This window comes from Pelodiscus sinensis, chromosome 14 (genome assembly GCF_052426305.1).
Source record: "Pelodiscus sinensis isolate ZL-2025 chromosome 14, ASM5242630v1, whole genome shotgun sequence".
Lineage (NCBI taxonomy): Eukaryota > Metazoa > Chordata > Testudines > Trionychidae > Pelodiscus > Pelodiscus sinensis.
The window spans coordinates 19,531,653-19,552,692 of NC_143065.1; the positions used below are offsets into that span (position 1 = coordinate 19,531,653).

The 21,040-nt window shown below is 42.6% G+C and overlaps 1 protein-coding gene across 1 annotated transcript in view; it reads right to left on the reverse strand.

The window, feature by feature from the left end:
* The window catches only part of UNC13C (unc-13 homolog C), a 435,134-nt gene that overhangs the window by 61,346 nt on the left and 352,748 nt on the right, over positions 1–21,040 (reverse strand). Inside the window, exons 23-26 of the mRNA XM_075897272.2 lie at positions 20,037–20,125; positions 15,820–15,969; positions 10,745–10,868; positions 5,457–5,513 (exon numbers count right to left, since the gene is read on the reverse strand). Coding sequence (XP_075753387.2) covers positions 5,457–5,513; positions 10,745–10,868; positions 15,820–15,969; positions 20,037–20,125 — 420 coding nt within the window. The remainder of the gene's footprint in view (positions 1–5,456; positions 5,514–10,744; positions 10,869–15,819; positions 15,970–20,036; positions 20,126–21,040) is intronic.

The window sequence follows — 21,040 nt, forward strand, 5'->3', positions numbered from 1 at the left end:
GAGAAAGTGTGACTGAACTCCTAAGTCACAGAAACACAAGAGTGGGACAGGGGTTCTTTGTAACCTTCACCCGTTATGTATTCTTGTCGGGGACTGAATCACAATTTAACCCTTATTTTGTTTTGTGTGTTTATGCTGGCATGCAGCATTGTAGATGCTATAAAAGCTTGTGTTTCTAAACTACTAAAGGGCAATTTTTGTTGTTTGTTCCTAAGCAGGAGTAACAACAAAGGGTATTGTCTATACTACAAAGTTAATTCGAACTAACAGACGTTAGTTCGAATTAACTTTCATAGGTGCTACACATGCAAACCGCTAGTTCGAACTTAATTCGAACTAGCGGTGCGCTTAATTCGAACTAGATAAACCTCATTCCACGAGGACTAATGCCTAGTTCGAATTAACTAGTTCGAATTAAGGGCTGTGTAGCCACTTAATTCGAACTAGTGGGAGGCTAGCCCTTCCCAGCTTTCCCTGGTGGTCACTCTGGCCAACACCAGGGAAACTCGTCTGCCCCCCTCCCAGCCCTGGAGCCCTTAAAGGGGCATGGGCGGGCTACGGTGCCCGTGCTAGGTGCAAGCCTGTCAGCACCCAGCCAGCAGACCCTGCACCTGGCACAGCTCAAGCCAGCCACCTGCTGCCACCCAGCCCTCCGCCTCTTCCTAGGACCAGGCTGGCGGCTCCCGTTAGCCTGCCCAGGTCCGCAAGAGGCGGGCGCCCACCTGGTCTAGTGTGGACATTGTGGACTTCATCCACGACTCATAGACTCATAGACTTTAGGGTTAGAAGGGACCATTATGATCATCTAGTCTGACCCCTGCACAGTGTAGGCCACAGAATCTCACCCACCCCTCTTAGAATAATCCTCTCACCTATGTCTCAGATATAGAAGCCTTCAAATACTTGGAAGGCCCCAAGATGCAGAGAATCCTCCAGCTGAGATCTGTGCCCCATGCTACAGAGGAAGACAAAAAACCTCCAGTGTCTCTGCCAGTCTACCCTGGAGGAAAATTTCTTCCCGACCCCAAATATGGTGATCAGCTAAACCCTGAGCATGTGGGCAAGACTTACCAGCCAGACACCCAGAAAGTTCTCTATAGTAACTCCTATCATCCCTCCATTGATCTATTCCCACTGTTAATGAATGGTCAATTAGTTACCAAGATCATGTTCTCAAACCATCCCCTTATCATAGAATCATAGAACTGGAAGAGACATCAGAAGGTCATCAAGTCCAGCCCCCTGTTCTAGGCAGGACCAATCCCAACTAAATCAACCCGGCCAGGGCTTTGTCAAGCCGGGACTTAAACACCTCTACTCCACTACTTTCCTAGGTAACCCATTCCAGTGCTTCACTACCCTCCTAGTGAAATAGTTTTTCCTAATATCCAACCTGGACCTCTCCCACCATAACTTGAGACCATTGCTCCTTGTTCTGCCATCTGTCACTACTGAGAACAGCCTTTCTCCATCCTCTTTGGAACCTCCCTTCAGGAAGTTGAAGGCTGCTATCATATCCCCCCTCACTCTTCGCTTCTCCAGACTAAACAGACCCAAATCTGTCAGCCTCTCCTCATAGGTCATATTCTCCAGCCCCCTAATCATTTTGGTTGCCCTCCGTTGGACCCTCTCCAATGCGTCCACATCCTTTTTGTAGTGGGGGGCCCAGAACTGGACACAATACTCCAGATGTGGCTTCACCAATGCCGAATAAAGGGGAATAATGACATCTCTGGATATGCTGGCAATGCTCCTCTTAATGCAACCTAATATGCCATTAGCCTTCTCGGCTACAAGGGCACACTGTTGACTCATATCCAGCTTCTCATCCACTGTAACCCCCATGCCCTTTTCTGCAGAACTACTACTTAGCTGGTTGGTCCCCAGCTTGTAACTATGCTTGGGATTCTTCCGTCCCAAGTGCAGGACTCTGCACTTGTCCTTGTTCAACCTCATCAGATTACTTGTGGCCCAATCCTCCAATTTGTCTAAGTCACTCTGGACCCTATCTCTGCCCTCCAGCGTATCTACTTCTCCCCCTAGCTTAGTGTCATCTGCAAACTTACTGAGGGTGCAATCCATTCCCTCATCCAGGTCATTAATAAAGATACTGAACAAAACCGGTCCTAGAACCAAACCTTGGGGCACTCCGCTAGAAACTGACCGCCTTCCTGACATCGAGCCGTTGATCACTACCCGCTGGGCCCAGCCTTCTAGCCATCTTTCTATCCATCTTACCGTCCATTTATCCAATCCACATTCCCTTAACTTGCTGGCAAGAATATTGTGGGAGACCGTATCAAAAGCCTTGCTAAAGTCAAGATATATAACATCCACCGACCTTCCCATGTCCACCGACCCAGTTACCTCATCATAGAAGCTAATCAGATTGGTCAGGCACGACTTGCCCTTTGTGAATCCATGCTGACTATTCCTAATCCTAATCCGACCTCCGCACTAGGCACAGGAAAGTGGCCGTCTAGGGCAGGATAGCTGCTAGCCTGACCACCCAGGAGCAGGTGTGCATGAAAATCAAGGTGGTCCAGTGAGACCCCCGACCCTGATCTTAGAATGGCCGTACTGGGTCAGACCAAAGGTCCATCTAGCCCAGTAACCTGTCTGCTGACAGCGGCCAACATTAGGGACCCTGGAGGGGATGAACCGAAACAATGACCAAGCCATTTGTCTCGTGCCATCCATCTCCAGCCTTCCGCAAACAGACGCCAGGGACACCATTTCTACCCCCTGGCTAATACCACTTCATGGACCCAGCCTCCATGAATTTATCTAAATTCTCTTTAAACTCCGTTATAGTTCTAGCCTTCACAGCCTCCTGCAGCAAGGAGTTCCACAGGTAGACTATTTGCTTTGTGAAGAAGAACTTTCTTTTATTAGTTGAAGCCTGCTACCCATTCATTTCATTTGGTGTCCTCTAGTCCTTCTATTATGGGAACTAATGAAGAACTTTTCTTTATGCACCCTCTCCACACCACTCATGCTTTTATAGACCTCTATCATATCCCCCCTCAGTCTCCTCTTTTCTAAGCTGAAAAGTCCCAGTCTCTTTAGCCTCTCTTCATATGGGACCTGTTCCAAACCCCTCATCATTTTAGTTACCCTCCCCGCTCCCACCCTCTCTCTTCCCCTCTCCCACCTCCTTTTCCCAGTCTCCCCGAGTTTTGTTCAATAAAGAGAGTTTCTATTTTTGAACACACGTGTCCTTTATTTTGTACATCAGGAAGGGGGGCTAGGGAAGGGTACTTGGAAGGAGGTGAGGGAGGAATGGGGTACGAGCCCCCGATGGGGAGGACTGGGGTGGCTCTGCCGGCTCCTTGGGGTGGAAGCTTTCCTGCAGCCCTCTGATTGACCCCCCCCTGGATGGCAGCCTGTGGCAAGTGCAGCCGGGCTGATGGCCGAGTGCTGTGATGTGCCAAGTGTGGGCACTCAAGGCACTCCAAGTCCCTCATCGAGTTAGACAAGTGAGCGAGGAACCCCTGAGAACTGTCTGTCCGGGGTCGGGGTCAGGTCCCTTTAAGCACAGCCCTTGGCTAGCCTGAGACAGCAGCTCCACGCTCTAAGTCCTAATCTGATGCCCTGCCGGCACTGCTTCCAGCCATCCTTAACCTCGGTTCAGGGTCCACTTAGTGTGGACATGCTAGTTCGAATTAGCAAAATGCTAATTCGAACTAGTTTTTAAGTCTAGATGCACTAGTTCGAATTAGCTTAGTTCGAATTAACTAATTCGAATTAAGTTAGTTCGAATTAGTGCTGTAGTGTAGACATACCCAAAGTGTGCTGGGTACTTTAGATATTGTGCAGAAGGTACTATAAATACAAGTGAGACAAACTATAGGGTTCACGTCTGTGACCCTACTTGCTATGTAAATGTTTATATATGTTTGTATATGAGTATAGTCTTATATATATGATAACATTGGAGGGGGGTTATACACTGGTGTCAAAACTGTGCTGACATCTTAATTTTTTTTATAGTCACTGCTAAAATGTATGAGACCCAATCCTTTTCCCATTAGCTAGAGCAGCTTGTCAACACTAGAAATGAACCCTGAAGGCACAACAGCAATTATAGCCCGTGGAAACAGAGTGTTCTACAATTGTAATGTGGAAAAGAGAAAACACAGAGCAGTCCATTATCTTCATTGTAGACAATGAACAGGACAAAATTTACAAGTAGTTATGTATTACAGGTAGTCCCCGGGTTACATGGATCCGACTTACATCGGATCCCTACTTACAAACGGGGTGAGGCAACCCCGCACTAGCTGCTTCCCCCCAGCAGATCAGGGAGACGCGAAGCTAGTGCCCCCCCCCCCCCCCCCAGCAGACCAGGGAGACGCGGAGCGGCTTTTCTCAGCAGGCACCTCAGCTTGAGAATCAAGGACTGAGGGAAGTGAGGTGTGGGAGAATAAAACTGAGCTCTGGAGAAATGTTTGGCTAGAGTTTCCCCCACAATATGTACCAGTTCCGACTTACATACAAATTCAACTTAAGAACAAACCTACAGTCCCTATCTTGGACGTAACCCAGGGACTGCCTGTATTTTTATTTTCCCTGAGAAGCAAACCAGATGTTCTAATGTAATGGTCTACAATTTCTATTAAAGACTAATTCTCTTGTAAACCATGGGGTACGATCGTTAATGTTAACAATAGACAAATCCAATGAAAGTCTGTGGTGTGGTATGAAGGAACATACAATAAGAATTGCTATAATGACATAGATGCACGTAGCCTGTAACCTCAGGCCAATGCTGCACCGACAGAGGCCAATGCTAAATGCTTCAGGAGAAGGATTAAAACACCCATATTACTCTTGGTCACTTATGCATTCATATTGAGCCTCACTATGAAACCATTGCTCATTTTTGCTGAGCAGTTAACTCACACAAGTTGACTTCAATGAGCTTATGACAATAAGCAAATGAGTGAGGAGAAAAACGATAAACACACAATTTATCCAGGGCCGCATTATGACTTTCGTGGACCCTAGGCACTTTTGCCTTTGTGGGCCCCTTCCTCCATTAAAAACAAATATTAAAAATTATATTTTATGACTGCGTTGGTATAAAGATGAATATAATTCAGGATGTTAATTATGGTCCATAATAATATCAATATTAAAATTATTTTTTATATAACTTTAAATACTTCAACATTTTTTTTCTGTTTTAGGCAAAATTTAATAGATTTTTGTGGGCCCTAAATGTTTCATTTTTTTCTGATGTGAGAAAAAAATTAAAACATTTTCTTCGACCCTAAAAGTTCATTTTTTTCCTTCTGATTTTAAAAGAAATTAAAACATTTTTGTCGTGGGTCCCTAAAAGTATCGTGGGCCCTAGGCAGTGTACCTCCTGTGCCTAATGGATAAGTCAGCCCTGAATTTATCCATTCACTCCTTACAATAGGACATACATAGATCTATTTAACCCATTTTACCTTCAGCTTCGACAATTGTCCAAGATCTTTAGCAGCACTAAATATCATCTGGGGCCCCTAAAAAGAAACAAAGTTGAAACTGAAGAAGACACAGAATTTTCAACATCATTATAGAAGTTTTTTCTTTTTATCTCAACATCATTATTATTGTCAAATGGCTGCCTTTTTTTTTTTTTTTTTTTTTTTAAAGAAAAGGTTGTCATTGCATTGGTAAACTTCAGCATTCTGCAGATCAAAAGTGAAATAAAACCTTCAATTCCAATGTAGTTCTATTTGGACACAGTTGTCAAAGCACAGTATTTGGAAACATACAATATAGTATGGAGTAAAAAGAGCACAGCCCTGCAGAGGCTGATTCCTATTGACTTCTAAAAATAAGCATTTGTGTAATGAGGACTGGATAAAGTCCAAACACCTCGCTATGGAACCAGAAACATGATTTTGGAATATATTTGTATGGCATAGATGTAGACAAAACAGTGTTTTATAAATAGCAAGATAGTAAGATGCAGAAGGCTAATGTTACCCCTTTAGGTTAAACAACCATCTGCTTGGAATCCTACTATAATGCACTGTAAACAGTTGATGTAGCACAATTACCCCAAGAACTGTAATTACTAGTGGTTTTTGGCAGCTTAACAAGGAGTGGTTATAGATGATTGGCTTCCACTAATGGCAAATGACAGAAATCAGCTCAACTTAAATAGTACAATAGACAGTTTTTCATTAATCTTTCCTTTCTTTCCAGTAGATTTCAATTTTCAAAACTAGTCTTTTTGTTTTGGTGTATCCTCACTAATGACATTTTACTTTTCCAGTATATAAACTCAGCTTATATTCTCTTTGCTTATTAGCAGACAGAATGATAAGTGAAATTTTGCATATTGTAAAACAATGTTTCTGGGAATCTGTGGCTGTGTCTACATTGGCCCCTTTCCTTATTTGAAAGGAATAAGAGATCCTCCGGAAAAGAGCTTATTTTCCGGAGGATTGCGTCCAGACTGGCGCTTTTCTCCGGCTTATCTACAAGCTGGAAAAAAGCGGCAGCCATGTTAATGCAAATGCCGCGGGGGATATTTAAATCCCCCGCGGATTTGCCTATTCCAAAGTGCTACATTTGCATCCCTATTACGGAATAGGGGCCAATGTAGACACAGCCTGTGTGTGTAACTTCTAGTAAGGGAAATGATATTCACGTCTACGTAAATAAAGGGAAAAAACTTCCTTGAGACATCCTATTGCTGATTGAATTTGGTTAATTACAAATAAGCTTAGTGAAAAATAAAAGCAGCCTGTGGCTATGCACTTTCCAGCATGCCATGCATCACTTCATAGAAGTTACACATTGGGAAGTTAACAGATGGTGAAGCAGAGTACTCACCTGTGGTACTGTGAACATATTTAAAAACTGGCCAGTATTCTTTTGTAACTAATTTTTACATTCCTTGACCTCTACAGACCACAAATGTTCTATTTTATCTCTCTCTTCTATTGTGTACTGGCTAAACAATGCTTGAAAAATATAATAGACAGCTACTAGTCCGGGCAATGTTAAAGGGGTGTGTGTGAGGTGTATTTCAAATCAATGAGGTCCTGGGGCCCAGCTCAAGCCAGCATTCCTGTTAAGAAGAACACTGAAGCTGGACTTCTCCCATGTCTGTCCCTGTCCATTTTTGCCTCTTTCTAGTAGATGATAAATGACGCCTTCACACTCAGCCATGTCCTGGAAAGGAGAAGGCGCACACTCTCGCTAGACCAGGCTTTGGCAAAATACAGCCTATGGGCCAGATCTGGCCTGCCAAGCCACCGGATCCAGCCCACAGCCCCAGGCAGGCTCCCCTGCTTGCCCCACAGCCACGTGTGCTGTACAGAAATGTGGCTTCAGGGCTCCATTTCTGTTTTGGAACTGGAGGGAGAAAAGTTTTAGGAGCCGCCCCGCCCCCAGCACATTCCCTTTGGCTGGTTTCTGTCAGAAACCAGCCAATGGGAGCTGCTTGTTAAAATAACAGGCAACTAAGAAGAATCACACCCCTTCTTCTGGGCTCAGATATTCATGAGGCAAGGCAGGCAGGCTGGCTGGCTGGGAAACATATTAAGCTCTGCAGGCAGGCAGGCTAGTTTGGCAGCTGACAAGTAAGTCTCTATCCGCAGCCTGTTTCTGGCACTCCAGCCCTTTCCTGCCCCAACTCTCTGCCCTCCCTTCATACCCAACCCTCTGTCCCCCTCTTACACTCATACCCCCTCCCAGATCTGGCACCCTAATATCCTGCCCTTGATCACAATCCCCTCCTCCCCTATATCACATTTCAAATCCCTGCACTCCAGTCCCCTGCCCTAAGTCACAACTGCCTGCTTCATCCCAACTCCCTCCCAGACTCCAGTCTCCCTCCTGCACCCCAGTTCCTTACCCCAAGTTCCTTTCTGCCGCCAACCTCCATTCCAGACCCTACATCTCCATTAATATTCTGGAAGAGTGCGGCCCTCTACCACTTTCCAAAATCTTGGAGTGGCCCCCGATCAAAAATTATTGCCCACCCCTGTGCTAGACCCTGGTTGATATCCAAAATCCTCATGATGGTTGGGTGGGGGTTGAGAGGAAGAGGGTCCTTGGGCTTTACCCCAATTCCTGCCTTCCTGGCTTCTGTCTGAACTGATCATTGCACTCTAAGCTTTCACCAGAGATTAACAAGTAGCCGTGTGACAGGATAAATGTCAGCTTCCCAGCTGCTCACAAGCAGCCATGAAAGTCTGATTTCAGATGGCATCCTCAGGACTTCCTGAAAGTTCTGAGATGCCTTTCATGATCCACGGGTTCAAGGGCAGTCCTGCTGAGTGCACTGCCCCAGGTTGGGGACCCAACAGTTTCCAGCCCCCAGGCTGGCTTGTTCCCTGGCCTGCCTGAATCATGCAGATAGCTGATTGAGCTTCCCTGAGAGTTGGGGTATAGGTGCTGGAACTAAGGATGTGGGAGAGGGGAGCAACACCCTGGCTTTAATTGGTTTCTATCATATACAGGGATCTCATTTTGGTGCAATAGCTCTCAGCACCCCCAGTATAAAAATTGCTCCAACACTCCTGGTTGGGGGTTGCCCCAAAGCAGCAGACCCTGGAAACCCCAGTAGCTGAATTAAGGAGGGCAGAAGTGAAACTGATCAGAATCAGCGTCTTGGGCCCAGGCACAATTTTTTGTTTCAGAAATACCACATGTTGCTGTTTCTGAAATAATTCTTTTGACAGGTTTTCTGGTTTGTGGAAATTTAAAAAAGTGGGTTTGGTCTGAGTTGGAACAAACCCAAATTCCAAAATTTCAAGTTGAGCTCTCTCTGTGCATTAGCACAGGCAGCTGAGTTATCTACCTGCAGTAGAGGCTCATGCACTAAGCTCCAGGGCTGTTCAGTTCTGCCCACCAGTGACCTGGGTCTGTCAGCATTACAGTAGCACATCAGAGTTTATTCTGTTCACATTTGGAGGGTTATCTTCACACTTGTAAAACTACAAGGTAATGTTTTAAAGGCTGCTTGAATTCACTAAAATTTATAGCTTTGTCAGGAAAAGTTTCAAACTAATCACTGATGAGAGAGAGAGAATAGTTTTTTCAATATTAAACATATTTTTCATATATTCTGTGCTTGTACATATTTTTGTTTCCAAAATTCACATTTTTAATTTAATTTATGTTAGTTGTCAAAATGTATATTAGAGTGGCATGAAATCAAATTAAATATCTCAGAAATATATATATTAAATGGTTGGCCTTTGGGGAAGGAATTGTCTTTCACTATATATGTCACATCAACAATATTAAAAAGTTTTTCAGTTAAAAATTAAATTAATACAGTAAAGGACTGTGACTCCACTGTGAACATCTACATCTTCACTCTTGAACATCTTTTTTAAAAATCCTGTATTATTTAACTGCAATCTTGTTTAATAATACTTTCACTGCATACCCACAAATCCCTTTTCTGATTTATCTATACTAATCACAATACTTTAAAATATGTTAATTGTAGCTATTGTAAAATGCTGATTAATTATGTCATCAGAGCGAGATTTGGACTTTGATATATTTACTAGCTGAAAAAAGTAATTTTTTCAAGAGAATTTGTCATTAGTATTTGAGCTGTTCCTGACTGTATCATGTTCTAATGGATACAATTTACATTTCAAACTCAGTAAACTTTATAAATGTCGTCTGCAGTTCTGTGAGTACAAATGTTTCAGGTCTTACTTTTGACTCCCTGGCACTAGGTTTTTAGCTGTTTCAATGAAAAACGGGATATACAGTAACATTGTCTCTGGACACACTGTAATAATATAACAATCAGCTTGTAACAAAAGACAGTAGACTCATTAAATGCAAGATTAACTCCCCATCCACGCACACATATACATACATGCACCCACCAAAAATAATTCTATATTACACATTTCCTTCTCCTCCCCATCTTGCCCCCCCAAAATCACAGCAGTCTGAGATCATTGTTCTATTGCTTTCTCATAACAGGTATACCCAGAATTTGACCGATCCCCTACACCAGCTGTGTAAGTATCCCTACACGGCATCACCATCTACCAGTCATGTCAGGCTATTCTCACTACTGCTTTGGGTAGCAGAATGACCATTGGCTAGGAAGTGGCTGCATTTTGGGGTTGCAATGAGGCATTGTATAGCAGGAGTCTTTTGAGGAAGGGCATACTGGTGTGTATGGTCTGTGATCCTTTGAAAGGACACAGCAAACACTCCCATCATGCACTGGCTGAGCTCCCCTGCTTTGTGCACAGGAAGGACAAGTCTGTGACTCTGTAGGCTTTCACTTTGCATCTCTACCCTCATGGGAAGGCTAGAGTCTGTTCTGAAATAGTTCAGTGATTGAATGCCCACTGTAGCTAGTTGCCTGTGTTCTCTCTTGTTCTTACACATGTGTGAAGGATGAGTCATCATCTAGCTGTTACTTCTCACCATAGGCAATAGACCATCACAAATAACATTTAAAAACATGTTATATGGAAGTGAACCTGCCTTTTACACCATACTTCCCCTTGGTGCACTATGAGTCTGTACCAAACTAGGATGGGCAAGTAATAGTGAGGATTTCCTAACTAAATATCTGCCCCAGCTTTTCTGCTGAAAAAGTGCTCACAAAGCTGCATGCAGTGTCAAAGTTCCTCTTTTTGGGGCAATTTTCTGACAAGAATGTTTTAAAAACAGCTACCAGCTGTCTGATTAAGCAAGGTGATTATTGCATGTGTTTTCCATGTGTTTGAATTGTGGCTTGAACACTTACAGTTTGGTCTGTCAAAGGTGGAAGCACAATTTGTTTTTCTATTTTGTTCAGGACTGTTTTCCACAGCTCCTTCAAAACCCGTTTCAGAACTGTCTTCTCACAGATTTTTGCAGAGAGACTTAAACTGGAATCAAGTAAAACACAAGCTGGTTTCAAAATCTAGCATTAAAACATCAAAGGCGCTGCATTAACAAAAACTCAGATTAAGTACTACTTTGTGTTAGAATGTGTCTGAACCACTCCACCAGTAAAGCCCTTTAGTGAGCAGTGTTATTTTTACAATATTACTGATATGAAATTTTGAACATTTCAAATCTTGTCTTTCTGATTAGGAACAAATATTCCATGTAAACATCCAGCATCCCTTTTACCATGTGTCTGCTTAATGTATTTAACAGAACCGCATTTACTGAAAAGAGTGTTTGAACTGTAAAAGTTATGCTGAAATTATTGGTGTAGTTAATAAACTAAAACTTAAGGGGTTAGAATGAAATTAATTTCTGCTTAAAAAGAAAAAAAAGCTTCATTTTTGCCTTATGTTGCATCCGCACAGTTAAAACAGCTCATGAGATCAGACCCAAACTTAGGGCATATTCCATGCTGTAATGCACACATATTTCCTCTGAAGTCAATGGGATTACTCAATAGTAAGAATAGGCTTGGAAATAAGTGTTTGGAGGACCATTTACCCATAACAGGTTTATTAGCATCTAAGGTTTATCTACACTTCCAGTTTTAAAGCGCTGCCCATTAACATTGCAGTGTGGTCATGACACCAGCATTGGCAGAGAGCTCTCCCAGTGCTCGTAAACCACCTCCCCCAGGGAAGCAGCTAACCGCTCCCAGCGTTGACAGCCTGTTTACACTGGCATTTTACAGCACTGTAACTTGCTGTGCTCGTGTGTGTGTGTTTTCACACCCATTAGCAAGAAAGGTACAGCACAGTGAGGCGGCAGTGTAGACAAGCCCGAAAAGAGAATTTATGAAACTTGCTATATGCAAAATTAAGCCTCCTTTACTTCAAAGCACAGACATGAGAAAAATCTTCAGTTTCTACTTTTAAAAAACTGCAATTTGTAAATATGTATGGGGGGAGTCATATAGAATGTTATGGAAGTTTTGCTCATATAACAGAAGATATAACCTAGAGGATATACAAATCAAATCACATGTACCCATTAATCTATCTATTAGTGTGTATGAATATGAAAAGTGAAAGTAATAGAAAATCATTACAGCAGAAATCACATACATCTGCAAGGCAAGTAACACACCTTAATAGTGTTTATATTTCAGTTCCTTGTTTTAGATATAGGTTTGTTTGGATTAAATTTACATTTAAATATACATCCACATGTTACAAACATGTTTTTTTGGCTAGTATTTAAAACGTCTTTTAAAAATTACATTTACATTTGTTTATACATCAAGGAAGGTGTGTCAGGTACCTCCAATATATACTGATTTGAGATTTGATTCAATGGAAGAGAGAATCAAATGGTAGGACATTCCATTCTTACCATTCAAGGACTGATATGTGTGTTTGTGAAGATTTTTGGCCTTTGCCTTCTTACAAACTTATGAGAGAATCATGTTCCTTGCCTCAAAGGAAATTGAGACCAAGAAAGTATGCTTCCAGCAGCTTTACAGGACTAGATAGATAGCTAGAAATGAAATATTGACTTAGAGATATAACTGCTAGAAAGCCTTCTGTCAGGGTTAGGAATCCTGCTTCCACATCAGCAAAGTGTTGCAAAAAAAATGTCAGCTCCTAAAATGGGAGTAAATTAAGGAGAAAGAATGGATGCTTTCCACACTGCCAGTTACACTGAGATTCAGTGTCAAGTGACAAAGAACCAAATAAACAGAGTGTATAGATTTCTCAGTATTTTATGGTGTATTTTATATATTTCATGGAACCCACATAAAGCAAACTAAAAACTCTATTTCCTGCTCCCCATCTTGCTCCTTTAAGCCCTCTTAGATTGTATTCCTTTTCTCCAGATGTACATCCTGTTTCCCTGACATGGAAAAATAAATCATTATTTCATAATGTAGGGACCCTGTCCAAGAAGTAAGCTTCTAGAAAGAAATATTCACCCACAACTCAATTTGGTGGTCTATTTGTTTTGGTGTTCTGGGATTCCACTTATATCACTCCCACTCCCCAATCAGGAAACATGCTTATGTAAATGATATTCTGAAAGTACAAAGCAGCAAGCCCAAGTGTAAATGTCACAGCAGTCTAAAAAGGAAAACAGAAGAGTATACAAAAGTGTCTGACTTTCGGAAGTGCTGAGAAACTGCAATTGCCTTTCATGGGAGCTGAAAACAAAGCCTATAAGATGTGATCTTTAGAAGCAACAAGAGTATAAAATTATGTCTCAAAGAAAGAACTCAAGAAAGAAAGAGACAGTTAGGCCGTGTCCAGACTCAGGGGTTTTTTCGGGAAAAGTAGCCTTTTCCTGAAAAAACTTCCCCTGCGTCCAGACTCAAGCCGCGTTCTTTCGAAATTATTTCGAAAGAATGCGGCTTTTCTTTCGATGGCGGTAAACCTCGTTTCACGAGGAAGAACGCCTTCCTTCGAAAGTTCCTCTTTCGAAGGAAGGCGTTCTTCAATGTAAAGAGGCCGTCTTCGAAAGAGAGCATCCAGACTCGCTGGGTGCTCTCTTTCGAAAAAGCGGATTTCTCTTTCGAAAGATCCGCCTGCAATCTAGACGCGATCTTTTGAAAGAGGCTCTTTCGAAAGATGCTTTCGAAAGAGCCTCTTTCGAAAGAAGCCTGCAGTCTAGACATACCCTTAAAGAGCAGAGTGGATGCCTCTTTAGTCCCTTTTCCAGCACAAAGGTAAAATCTGAAACAGAAGGGAAGGAAGATAGGTATCGAAATAGAGCCCGATGTCTTCAAAGAAAGAATATAATCCAAAATGAGAAGAAGGTTTCGGGGAGAAAGTCTCTTTGATGTGCTTTGGAAGAAAAGCACTTCCACTTAGCTAGTTACATCTAGTAGTGTCCTTTCTACTATTAGAATGTGGAGTATGAATGTGCTAAGGATGATGGCCAGCCAAACACCAAGCTCTAATGTGGAGTGTATGAAGATCAGGATGCTTGATCTTGCCATTGTACAGGGACAGAAGCATGGGAAATGTCCAGAGGATGATTGGTGGCCAGGATGGCATGTATAGGAGGTTGGGAAAAAAATGCTGGGTTAGAAGGGACCTGCTCTGTCCTGCTGGATTTTGTATAGAACTCGGAGCAGGAGCAGGGGGAAGGCATAATTGATCTGGTCCAACTAAGGAAGATCTAAACTATCTAAACTAGGATACCTCCTATTGCATAAAATAACAGTTTGATACAAATGTCATCCTTATGTCAAGAAAACAAACCATGGAAAACATTTATATCTTAGATAGGGTTGCAAGCAAGTAGTCAAGTTGACTACTTGCTTTTGTCCCCCTCCCCCGCTGCCTCCATATGAGAAGCAGCAAGGCGGGAGAAGAGGAGATGGTGCTGGGGGGAGCCGGCTTAAAAGCCGGTTCTCCCCAGCACTCTCTGCAGTGCTGCCTGCCCTCCCCACCGCTGCCTGTATCAGAGACTGGGTGGGGGGCATGGGAAACTGCCGTGAAGCAGCCTCTCCACAGCAGCCCAGGCTGACTATGGGTAGATGCTGCTCTGGCAGCAGCTCTGTCCATGGTTAGCCTCAGCCCCTGCAAACAGGTGCTACTGAATCTGGCGTTCGCTCACGCCAGTCTGGGACCACTACACTTCTGCATTTTAAATGTAGGAAGTGCTGCTGGTTTCTTACTACATTTGAAATGCAGAGGCACAGCGGTCCTGGAGCCGGTGTGAGCTGGGACTGCTCAGTTCCAGCCTGTGCTGGCTCTGGGAGCCACCCACTCAGTGGCTCTGCACTTTAAATGTAAGAGCCTGACAGCTTTTACTACATTTAAGATGCAGAGCCACAATGTTCTAGAGCCGGCACAAGCCAGGATTGCTCAGTCCCACTGCAGCTCTGCAGAGCAGCCCCCCTTATTGACTATTTCTGTAGTTGATACAAATTGTATTGACTATATGATTAGCCAAATAACCGCTCTTCAACTTCCTTAGTTTTAGGAAAATAACGTAAGCTATTCCCTGGTTTGTTTGTTTGTTTGTTTGTTTCAAAGAAAAACCTCTGTTTGTGATCTTAAAACTTTAGAAAAAAATGTGTGCAGTTAGGGTAATGTTTTAACCTTTTGGTTTTCCTTAAATGTTGAAATGGCAAACACCTTTGTGAAATGCAAACTTTTAATTATGCTAGTTAAATGCAAACCTCCTAAAATAATTCCTAATGTCATTTGTTACATAAATGGTAAAATGCTTTATGCCAATGTGAAATCTAAAGACCTTGCTAAACTGATTACTAATACAAAAAGTCATTTGAGTACATAGAATATTTTTTTAAATAATGGGGAATTAATTAAATTGGCATTGTCAAACAACTCCTTCAACCAGTTCAGGAAGACAAGAAGAATAATTCCTCCAGAAATGATGAAGAATCAACAATTTTTTAAATGCCTATTTAGACTAAACACAATTTATGTGGGCAAAAGCTACTGTGGGCAAAAGATGCATGGAGTGGAAATTACTAATTACTAGTGGTAATTTCCACTCCATGAATTGGACAAACAGGGTTTTTGCCCACAAAAGTTTATGCCCAAATAAACCTGTTAGTCTTTAAGGTTCCACAGGAAGGATGCTGATACTTAGGATAAACAGATTCTCCTGTTGATTACCAAATGGTTAGACCATGTATTCCTAGAAAGGAGATACAGACTAACCATTGGTAAACAGAGAAATAGTGGGATTTCATTGGATTAAGATTCATTGTCCTGTTTTAAAATAGCTCCTTAAATTGTTTATTATAAGTACTGTAATAGATCTCATAGGATTTAATTAAAGTTGCTTACTGCCCAATTATAAACGTTTAAGCTTATCAATAACATGCCCAATAGGATCTAATATTTTAGTAATTTGAAACATAAAATTATTTGGCATCCAACAATTTAAAATTAATCCTTTTTACCGCACACTTACATTTTGTCCAGAAAATCCATGAGAGGTCGCAGCACAATCTCAGCATCAATAGCTGCATTGTTCTTATTGGCTGATGCATTTCCATTTCCTCTCATCTGATTTAGCTCAAAGCTCATCTGTCTTACACACTCCTCAATAACAAGCTGGAAACTAACGAGAAAAAAAGAGAGCGGGGGAATTATAGGATTGAAAATGACAATTTACATTCTGCTACATTGACTTCACTGATGAACACAAAATCATTTGCGAGCAGATAGGAAGCCCACATGCTTAAGGCACTATATACTTTAGAAATTGAAAAATAATCATTTCTAAGTTAATATTTGTATAAGGCCAAGTAATATATTTACCATTACTATTTGTATTTTGTTTTCATTTTACACTGTCTATATCTACAGCAATCCAGTAACTATTTTCTTATAGGAATTACACAATAAGAAGGTGAACCAGTGACTTTAGTTGAGATATGACTGGCTATTAAGACATCAGTGTTAGCCAGAATGATTATTCCTGCTTTTGGTCTTGGTATGAGAGGATTACAGAAAGACATTCTATTTATGTGTATTTTAAAAAGGGGTCTTGTCAAATAGTTTCTCATGTTGGTAAATTTCATACTCATTTGGTGGCAATATCCTCCTTGAAAATAGAAAATAACAAGACTTCTACCAATTTGTTTTAGCTAGCTAAATTGCACTTTTTCTTGTCATGGCTCATGTGCCAATACTGCAAAGTTGCGTTTACTATTCTCTTAAGTTATATAGTAAAAATATTTAATGGCAATATCTGACATTTTAAATTAAAAAATTGGGGGCAGACTTTCTATTCGGAGGAACTGATTTCCACACAGCCGAAAACTAGAGGTGACAGGGGAGTGAAAGTTCTGTATAAATTAGTTTGTTTACAAGTGTGTAAGTGGAAGCTGTTCTCAATTCCCCCACAAAGCGGGTTTACTTATTTAGCTCATTTCTTGTTTTTTCTGCAGGTCATTCAATTTTCTTCTCTTACAGTAGTATCTGTCTGACAGAAAATCTAGGAGAGACTCAGGAGTAGTAGAACCAGAGTGAGGACTTCAATTGGTATGTTTAAGCAATGCAAAACTGAGTATTTGGAATCTGCATCTGAGAAGCAAAAGTACCACACAACCAGGACAATAATCTCAGTAGTCAATTCTAAGTGCATTCATAGACAATTTGAGTAGCTAAAGAATGTGGAGGAAACAATTGGAAAAAGAAGAAACAAACCAAACAGACTGAAAAATCCCAACCATTGTGCTTCACCTCAGAAATCCAACATGAAAACCCACATGAACGCATCTGATTGCTGAGAGGAGAGAAGGCTTTTTCAGTGACATTTATTCACATGCCAACTTTGAAATGAATAAAAAGGAGTCCAGAACCCAATGCAGGGCACAGCTGCTTTCCCAGTTCATTTCCCAGAATTCTTTTGGCTGCCAGTGCTGCTCTCAAAGCCACCTCATTCAGATTATGCAGGGCAGGCCTGCCAATAGGAGTGGGGTGAGGAGCAAAGGGAATAATTGCCCTGTGGCTTAGGCAATTTAAAAGGGCCCGGGGAGTGCAACAGGGTTAAGGAACATTTCCCACTCATCCTTACTCCACACTGCTCCTAGAAGTGCCCTGAGGCCCTGACTCCACAGCCCCCCAGTCCAGCCCAGCCGCCGATGCCAAAGGGGTTTGCCAATCTTTTGGGAGCTGTCAAAGGTAAGTGTTGTCCCCCACACCTCCTCCCCTGCTCCAGCCCAGAGCCTGCACCCATCACCCCTCCTAGAGCCTGATCCAACCCCTCCCTGCACTCACACCCTCTCTTACATCCAAACTCCATCTCAGAGACTGACCCTGCACTCCCTCTTGCACCCAAACTTCATCTCAATCTGACCCAGCACCCCCTCCCACACGCAAATTCCCTCTGAGAATCTGACCCTACACTCAAACTCCTTCCCTGAGTCCAATACTGCACCTCTTCCTGCACCCAAACTCCCACCCAGAGCCCACACCCTGCACTCCCTCCCACACTCCAATACTCTACCCCAGTCTTGTGAAAGTGAGTGAGGGTGGGGAGGATGAGCCACAAAGGGAGGGAGCCTGGAGTGAGTGGTGGTGGGGCAGGGGCCTCAGAGATGGGTCTGCACAGGGGCATGGCTTCAGGGAAGGGGCAGCGCAGGTTAAGCATCCTTGGGTTAGCACAATTAGACAGTTGGTGACCCTACTGGGCAGGCATGTCGAAGCCCTGCCTATGGTGGAAGAGCATACCCAGAAACTAGCAGCTTGCTGGACACCAGCCAGCACAGGCGAAGCACCACCCAAAATGTCAGGCACACTGTGTCTGCGCAGACGTGAAGGCCCATGAACTGTTCTACCCTGGGGCCCAGAATTGCTGTTGATGGGCTTGGTGCAGGGAGCGAGTGTGCTCTAAAACCCAAACTGCTGCATCTCATTCAGGGGAGGCAATGTTCAATGTTCTGAGCTGTAGACAACTCCATCCTCAGCAAACTGCTGCCAGGCTCATTAGCTCAGCAGAGTCAGATGGGCAGTTTCTAAAAGAATGAGGTAAGACTCAGAGGAAGCAAAAGGTCTCCTAAGAGAAGTTTTAGTTTTCTTCAGAGAAAGGCTATGAAGCTATCTGGGTGCCTTGTTCTGATTGGTAGCTAAAGAGTGTCACAGGCAAAATTGTGGACTTTGCCATGGACAAATGAAAGGTAGAAAAAGCACATGAAAAATGCACAAAGCCGAATTGGGGACATTCTGACCAAACACATGTCAATGGCATGAAGGGCTGTTGAGTGACTTGTTGGCTATTCTGCAGAAGAGTGAAAAATATCATAGGCCCCTATGGCCACTCATTCTTAACAAAGTGGGTAGATCTTTTCTTTAAATTAAAAAAGCAATTTCACCCAGAGGATTAGATCAATTTCAGGAAAATCCAAACATAGGGATTCATCCACTTAATGGTTAAGACAAGGAGAGAACAGAGCACAGGGAGCTAGTCCAGGTATTATCCACCATTTAGTCTTTGGCTGACATTTTCCCTTCAGATTAAGTCACTTCATTTTCCCTCTTATCTGGGTTGTCTCAGCCAATTAATGATTTGAGGCAGCCACAGCTCTTCCTCAATTGTATTTATTCCAACCAAATGCCACATCCATTTTCATAGTTAGTGAATCCACATGCAGAAAAGGAAAACAATCTGCACAGAATGTACATTTAGGGCATTAGTTGTTAAGGAGGCTATGTATAAACTACACTTCTTTTTCGGACAAAGGTACACAAATTGCACTTCGCAATTTGTGTACCTTTTTCCGATTATTTTTTCAGAAGAGGCTTTCCCGAAATTTGGCCCATCTACACTGGACCAAATTTCAGAAAAAACTCCACTTTCAGAAGAGACCTTTCCTCGTGAAATGAGGTTTACAGGGCTTTGGAAAGAGCGTGTCTGCTCTTCCGCAAAAAATGTCCGGAGAGCAGACACGTTTCTTGGACGTGGCGGAGTTTTTCCAGGATACTTCCAGTATCCCGGAAAAACTCTGTAGTGTAGACATAGCCTGAGTAATTACAAATTTCACCCACCTCTACCACTGCAGATTTTGTGAACAGCCACTCTCTTATATTCCTTTCCAAGGAAAGGCAGAAACAGTCCTACAGTTTTTGCTTCCCATAGCAAGACACAGTTATGTTGCTGGTACATTGTAAACTCAGCAAGAGTTAGGCTCACTAGCTGATTCCAGCATACCAAAAATGGCAGAGTAAATGGCCCAGAAGACCATGCACAGTGACGATTTGAAGAAGAATAAATTCAGGCATCCAGCATGCATGGGGCAGCCAACCACATAAAGCTGTCAGTCTCTGGGAATCAACACACACTCAGAGTAAAAGAGAGGTATTGTATTAGTTCATAACAAATCAGGGCATTTTTGTCTGTCAGAAGCAGAAAGTAAAGCAGTGTCACTATAACCTAGTTAAGCCATACACTAGTTTAGTGTCCTTTGGAGGGGAGAATATTGCAGTATTGCCCAAAATGAACAGCTAGTCACGCACACGTACATGCAGTGGATCTTGTTATATTGGCTGAAAAGACATACAATCATCCAAGCTAGTCAATGGATTGGATCTCAGCTATATACATGTCTGCCTACATGAAGCACAACAGGACATTTTGAATGGTCACCAACACTATAGCACAGATTTTTTAAGTACATGTATTACCTTGCACCATAGACAATGCTGAGCTCATCTAGGACATTACTGAGTTTCATCTGAAGTTCTTTGAGGACAACACTTGCTTCAGGATCCAGCTGGAAAGAGATGTGTAATGTTATTCCTATGCATTCTTCTCACACACAGTCTATTTCTCTGTTACAATTGATAGATTAGGCATTACATACGTTCTTTACACTGCACTACTAGAAAATAAATATGGAAACACCAACTAGAATAGGGAAATGTTTAATTAGCTTTAAAGTGCAATTATTGTACAGGTTGGACCTCTGAAAACTGGGACTCAGTCGTTTGGCAACATCCGTGGTCCAGGGAGTCCTGACTGGGAGCCCCAGTGGCAAGAGGGCTGGCAGCCCCAGTAGCACAATCAGGGCCACGGCAGCCCCAATAGCGGGGTGAGGGACATGGCAACCACAGTAGCTGCAGCAGCCCCAGTCGCGGGGCCTGGGATGCAACAGTCCAGGCTGCCAGGGCTGCAGCAGCATGGCAGCCCACTGGAGGATGGTAGCTAGGGCTGACAGTGGGGAGGGGAGGCAGGCTGGTAGCAGGGGAACTCCCCTGGTCCAGAAAATTCCCTCATCAAATCCATTCAAGTCCCGAGGGTGCAAGACCAGAGAGGTCCAACCTGTAGCACTAACAGTGCAAAATAACTTGTTCAAGTGAAATAAAAATTACCTTATAAGATGGCAAAAAGAATATAATTAAGGGTACAATGGGATTGGTATAGAAAGTGTTAACAGTTCACAAGATTATGAGAATTTCAGAAATCACCTCAGCACAGGTGGTACATGCTAGGGCTTATGTATGAAAAAGTCAATTTGTGTATTTTTATAACCAATTGATTTTTATTTTTGTACATAAGCTTTCGTAGGTGGCAATTTTAAAATTTACATGGAAGGTGTTTCCACAATTTTCCATTAATGCAATGTGGCTTAGACCGTCTGGCAATGAAGATGATCATTTGAAGAGCCCCGATAGGTCAAAAGGGAGGG